This window comes from Thermobia domestica, chromosome 6 (assembly GCF_964235325.1).
Source record: "Thermobia domestica chromosome 6, izTheDome1.hap1.1, whole genome shotgun sequence".
NCBI classification, from domain to species: domain Eukaryota; kingdom Metazoa; phylum Arthropoda; class Insecta; order Zygentoma; family Lepismatidae; genus Thermobia; species Thermobia domestica.
In genome coordinates this window covers 54,958,940-54,965,687 of record NC_137459.1, presented here as the reverse complement: position 1 = coordinate 54,965,687, position 6,748 = coordinate 54,958,940, and the positions used below count along the sequence as shown (strand labels likewise).

Genomic DNA, 6,748 nt, shown 5'->3' with positions numbered 1-6,748 from the left:
ACAAAGATTTAGCTGTTGAAATGGCAACCCGAAGAATGTGTTCGCGTTGGAATGGAAAAACATTTTGGAGTACTATGGTGATGTAACGAAGGAGATCTTCGACAGTGAGAGGCTGAGCAAGAGACTGAGTAGGTGGCGTGGATTTGTCGAAGCTTTGTACTGGTACTGTGAGTTCTGGACGTTCAGGTTGTGCTTGTGGTTTACCCTTACAGCGATAGCTGTAGGTTGGATGATGTTCGTTACATGCAGAGCAAGTTGGTGGTTGCTGCTGATTTTTACAAGCTTTTGTTTCATGAGGTCCACTACAGTACCCGCATTTAGATGTGTTTGGACATTGGTATGTCAAGTGAGAATTATAGGTTTGACACTTCTCACATCGGATTGGTAGAGGCCCTGTTGTCTTGGAAGGTTCAACGCGATGGAGTTTCTTATATATAGGAGCTCCATGACTTAGGAGATAGTCTAAGGAAGTTTGATTTTGCGATAGAACGCGAACCATGTAGGTGGGGCCATTGCTATTTTTAATACGAATGCACCTGTTAACATCGATTCCCTCTTGTTGGAGCTCTTCGAGAATCTCTTCGTCGCTTATTTCAGGTATCACTCCTCTGATAACTACAGAAAACATGGGTGGTTTTCGAGGAGGTGGTGGTTGTTTGATTTTCCTATCAGCTTGTTTTACTAGTTTTGCAGTTTTGCCAAAGATCTCATAAGATGCTTTGTTTCGGAGTGTAGTACCGAAATTCGGGTCCTTAGAACGGATAATAAAGCCATTCCGGGTTTTAACAATATTTTCCATGCTAGCTCGTGGTAGGTACTTGATGATTTGTAGAAACACCATCTTAGGATGAGTGTATTTTGTATCGAAATCTGTCAGTAGAAACGTGTAGATTGGTTCTTTGCTGTTGTAGATATTTGAAGATGAAGCGTTAGCAGTGTCCATTGCAGAGTCTTTGTTGGTCGTTAGAACAGGAGACCGAGATCTATCACGAGGCCGTTTACTGGAGTGAGCAGAGTCACCAGAATCAGTACGATCTCTGGGTCTAGTTACTCGCGAACTGGTTTGACTACCCCATGAAAGGTGCCTGGTACGACCGGAGCGAGATATATTCTCACGGTCTCCTACAGAAGAACCAGGAGCCGGTGGCCCCACGTATGGGGGTAGGTTCTTGTGCATTGGTCCCAAGACCAGCACAACCTATCCGTGTGATTTTACTAGTATGAGAAATGAAGTGAAAGAAAATAATGAGGAAGATGATGATGATGATATTTCAAAAATATAAGCGACCCTCCGAAAGTGTTAACTTTCGTCAATCCTCTAAACAACGTAGGTCTGCGATGCTCACAAGTGCGTCTGCTACACCTGATCCTCGCTAACAGATTAACGGTTGTAAGAGAGGCTGGGTTCAGCTCAAAGGTAAAGATGAACTGCAAAGACATCACCTTCAAAGTATATAACAAGTAACTAATAATTGTCAGTGAGAATTTTAGTTTTGGAGTTTATTATTTGCAACGAGCAAAGCTTTAGGTAGTATCTTTGACATGTTTGCCAAGTAACAAATAACGCAACATATTCTTCTGTAATCGGTCACGAAAATAATTTTGTAAACCTATGAACTGCCTGACTGTAGTTACATCAGTACAATGCTGCCACCTGTTTATCTTGTATCCTAGCTCAGTGGACGATATGGAGTTTTTACAATCATTCAGCTGTTATTCGTCGAAAAGTCTCTATAACACCGCGTGGAGGAAAAACGACACCTACTAAAAATGGAGGTTACTTTCTGTTGATGAGAATGAGAGTAAAAGAATGAAAGTAAAAGTATACACTTGCACGGTATTATGGACGTCTCATACACACGTGCAGTAGCTGTGCAAATACCCATGTGGACACAACGGCTTAAGCACCGGTAATTTAAATTGATTCATCCACTCAAATGCACATGTGCACATGCACGGCTCAAGCATGGGTTATGTACATGCGCTGCATCCACGCAAAAGCACATGTAAACATAACGGCTACAGCACGGGTTATATAAATGTGTGCTTCATCCATGCAAATGCACATGTGCACATAACGGCTTAAGCACAGGTTACGTACGTGCGCTGCATCCATGCAAACGCACATGCGTATATAACGGCTTAAGCACGGGTTATATAAATATGTGCTTCATCCATGCAAATGCACATGTGTACATAACGGCTTAAGCACGGGTTATATAAATGTGTGCTTCATCCATGCAAATGCACATGTGCACATAACGGCTTAAGTACGGGTTCTGTACGTGCGCTGCATCCACGTAAATGTACATGTGTACATAACGGCTTAAGCACGGGTTATGTACGTGCGCTGGATCCACAAAAATGCACATGTGTATATAACGGCTACAGCACGGGTTATATAAATGTGTACTTCATCCATGCAAATGCACATGTGCACATAGCAGCTTTAAGCACGGGTTACGTACGTGCGCTGGATCCACGCAAATGCACATGTGTATGTAACGGCTTAGGCACCGGTTATGTAAATGTGTACTTTATCCATGCAAATGCACATGTTCCCATGCACGACTTAGTCACTGGTTATGTACGTGTGCATAACCCACGTAAGTGCACATGTGCACATACACGGGATATGTATGTGTGCTTCATCCACGCAATTTCACGTGTACGGCTTATGCACGGGTTATGTATGTGTTCATCATCCACACAATTGCACATGTGCAAATGTACGGCTTATGCATGGATAGTGCACATGTGTCGTACACGTACGTGTTGTCTGGGCATTGTCCGGGAACAACATCCGGACCATAGGATGCAAGTGGTCTCCTAAAATTGCGACATAATCGTTGGCAGTGATTCGTCCGCTAAGTGTGACCACAGGACCCAATGAAAACCATGATATGGCGGCCCACAGCATCACCGAGCCGCCGCCATGTTTCACATTTGGGCGGAAACACTGCAGATCATAAGCTTCTTTGGGCGTTCTCCACACATAAACACGGCCCGTGGTTGGGAATAGGGTGAAGGATGACTCATCCAACCATATCACACGTTTCCAGTCCTCAACGGTTTAAGTTGCATGGTCGCGGCACCATTTGCGGCGTGCGAAAGCGTTATGGTCCCTGATGAGCGGTTTGGCCCGTGCAACACGACCCCGTAAGTTCATGTCATGTAATTCGCGGCGGACTGTGATTTTCGAGACAGGGTGGGGGAGGTGCTGATTGAGTTTCTCCGTCACTTGCTCCGCAGTGGCACGACGGTTCTGCGTGACAATGCGCTTTAATACCCGGCGTGACCTGTCACTCATGATTTTCCTCGGCCCACTGTTCCGCTTCCCCGATGTGGTTTTCCCGTGTGTTGTGTAGGCCGTCATCACCTTCGACACTGTCCCACGCGACACACCTAACACAGTATCCACTGCCGTCACACTCACTCCACATAACCGCGCACCAACAATATGCCCTCTTTGAAAATCTGAGAGGTCTCCCATTTTACACTACCTCCGTCTGCTGCAGCCACTGGACACTGCTGTTTTACTGCGCCTGACGTAGTATGGTGACCGACGTAACACACCACCACCAGCGGTCCGGCGCTGCGGGCGCCACGACACCACTGCCAACGCATATATCTGACGTGTTGCCAACTACAGGTGTTTCCATTTTTTCTGATCACCATCTGTGTGTATATATATATCCCCCTCCCCATACCCTACATTGGCTCGTCAAAGTGAAACAATAAAAAAAACACCCAACGCCCGACCCCCATATATGTTGAAAATTTGAATGAGATCGGTCGGATAGTTCAAGAGTTACAAGTATTAAGTTACAAAAATAGTCACTTTCAGTCTTATAAGTTGATTTTCATATATCTCCCCCTACTTCTCCTCCCCTACGTTGCTATGTCAAATTTAAATCATAAAAATGATCCCAGGTCTGAACCTCATCTATGTTGAAAATTTGAGGGGCGCGGTGGCTCAGTGGTAGAGCGTTCACATCCGGTGCTTGGGGTCCCTGGTTCGATCCCAGCTCGCGCCGTGTGGATTTTGTGGTGGACAAACACCGTGCTCGTGGGTTTTCTCGGGGTTCTCCCGTTTCCTCCTGCTTTATTCATTCCACCATTTCACTCATCTCTCATCATCACCGTCTCCTTTAGCCTAACCGGCATAACTATGGGACGTAAAACTTAAAGATTTCATTTCATTTTTGAAAATTTGATCAAGATCGGTGGAGTGGTTCAGGAGTTATTAAGTTTTATTTATTGTTATACCCCCTCCCCCTTCCCCACCCCGCGTTTCTACCATCAAAGTGAATAGTCTGAAGCAAGCCCAGCCTCGAACCTCATCCATATGACAAATTTGATAGAGATCATTCTTGCGGTTCAGGAGATTTAGAGTAACAAACATAGTGATTTTCAATTTTATATATATAGACTAGATTTTGATTAGCTGGGGGCTCCGCCCTAGTCCCCCGCGTTGGCTCGGCCTACGGCCTCGCAGCTCTTAAATATCATCCATTGCATCAAGAGTGAATTTTGTGCATTTGATCTTTAATTACATTTTCTGAATTTGCGACAGCTGTGCCCTATTACCTCGCACCTCTTAGATCCAAAATTCTACCAAATTTTAAGTTTTTTTTCCTATTTCAACTATCTAAAAGATAAAATTTTGAATCCCAAGAAAACGCCCATTTAAATGACATAGGAATTTCTTCATCTCCCTTTTAGACGACCTAAAAAAAAAAAACATTCACTTTTGGCAATTTTCCTGTAGGTTAGGCACAGAAGGCTACAATCATGCAAAAGTTCATCATTCTAATCCTGCCGGAAGTCCTAAATATTTTGGGGTGTAGAAGATGTCTCATATAAATAACATGGGAAAGATTTTTCAGATCCCCATAAAACCACTCTACAGTCGAAAATTTTTATTTTTAGCGATTTTCTTAGTTAACGCTAACAAAAACTTATAACCATACAGAATTTCAAGTTTTATTCCAATTCCAAGTACCTAAAATATGAGATTATAGGTCCAAAAAACACCCATTTAAATAACATGGGGACATTCTTCATCCCTCCTTTAGACTTCTAAAAATTAAAAATATTCACTTTTGGCAATTTTCCTGTCGGTTAGTCTCGGAAAGCTACAATCATGCCAAATTTTAACTTTCCAGGTCAACCGGAAGTAGCCCTTTAGTTTGTCAGCTCATGTAATTTTATACATAGTTAAGATTTCCTGGGAGGCAAAGTGGCTCAGTGGTACCTCATTCATTTATAGTGTGTGAGGTTCCTGCATCATTACCAGCTCGCACCAAGTGGAATTTGTGGTGGGCAAACACCGTGTGCGTGGCTTTTTTGGGGGTTACCCCGTTTCCTCCCACTTTCTTTTTTCCACCATTACATTCATTCCTCACCATCATCACAGTCTCCTTTAGCCTCGCCGGCATATACGTGGGACGTAAAACGAAATATTTCACTTCATTTCACTTTTTATTCCCATGACATTTAATACAGTAGTGCGATCACAATGTCTTCTTGTACAATTTGTAATTCAAAAGTTAGTCGCTATGATGACGCACTACAGTGTTCAAAAAAGAATTGTAATAAATTATTTCATATAGTGTGTTACAAAATATCTGTGGAGAAATATACGGACATGAAGCAGACGGGTATTATAAAGGAATGGGTATGTAGAGATTGTAGTGGTTCTAATCCGAGGGAGGTAGTAATTACAAAAACTGTACCACCGAGCGCAACTGAGTCAATGCTAATTAACAAAAGTACATCCTCAAAATTGGATGACAAATCTTTGAATCCTTCTGATATAGGAATGAAGCTTGAGGAACTCTGTGCTCAAATAGCTCAATTAACAGCTAGTGTTCAATTTATGTCTAATCAACACGATGAATTGTTGAAGAAACTTGAACTAGAGATTAAGGGTAATATTCAACGGGATAAGGATATAGCCAAGCTAAAAGCAGAAAACATAGAATTGAAAAAGCAATTAAAATTACAGGATGTAGAAATAAATGATCTTAATCAGTATGGACGTAATAAAAATATTGAAATACATGGTATACAGGAGCGTACTGGTGAAAATTTAAAGGAAGTTGTAATCGACATGGCTCAAAAATTAAGAATAAAATGTGGGGAGGAAGATATTGATGTTGTTCACCGATTATCAAACGGTAAAAATAAACCAAAAGCAATAATTGTACAATTTACAACGCGCACAGTGAGAGATATGTGGTTGACTAAAAGAAATACGGGTTTAGTTAGTAATAATTTAGTATCTGGAAGTAATGATAGTAGAATATTTGTGAATGTAAATTTAACACCTAAAAATAAGCAATTATTTTGGAAAGCTAGAACAGCTGCAAGAAATACACAGCATAAATACTGTTGGGTAAATGGCAATGGACAAATTTTAATTAGGAAAAACGAAAATAGCCAGGTTATGATTATTAAAACTGAAGAAGATGTACCAGGATTTCCAAATTCTATTCCAGTGTAATCTTGAAATATGTAGGCTATAATTTAAGATGGCAGTAGTTAAAAGTACGTTTGATATATATTACCAGAATGTGAACGGGTTAAAAACTAAAATTAACGAATTTTACCTAAGCTCTACCATGTTTAATTTTGATTGTGTTGCCATTACTGAATCATGGCTAAGACATGAAATATTTAATAATGAGTTGTTTGACGATAAATATTTGGTCTACAGAAAAGATCGTAACCTAGAGCGTAGTAA

At 41.4% G+C, this 6,748-nt stretch overlaps 1 protein-coding gene across 1 annotated transcript; it reads left to right on the top strand.

Moving 5' to 3' along the window:
• Positions 1–5,650: 5,650 nt before the first annotated feature.
• On the top strand, positions 5,651–6,508 carry LOC145687185 (uncharacterized). The gene has a single exon (XM_081760650.1). The coding sequence runs from the start codon at positions 5,651–5,653 to the stop codon at positions 6,506–6,508; it is 858 nt and encodes a 285-aa protein (XP_081616776.1).
• The last annotated feature ends 240 nt before the right edge of the window (positions 6,509–6,748 follow it).

Bases quoted from the DNA above. Each gene is read 5' to 3' on its own strand.
- LOC145687185 (XM_081760650.1), top strand. From the start codon at position 5,651: ATGAAGCAGACGGGTATTATAAAGGAATGGGTATGTAGAGATTGTAGT.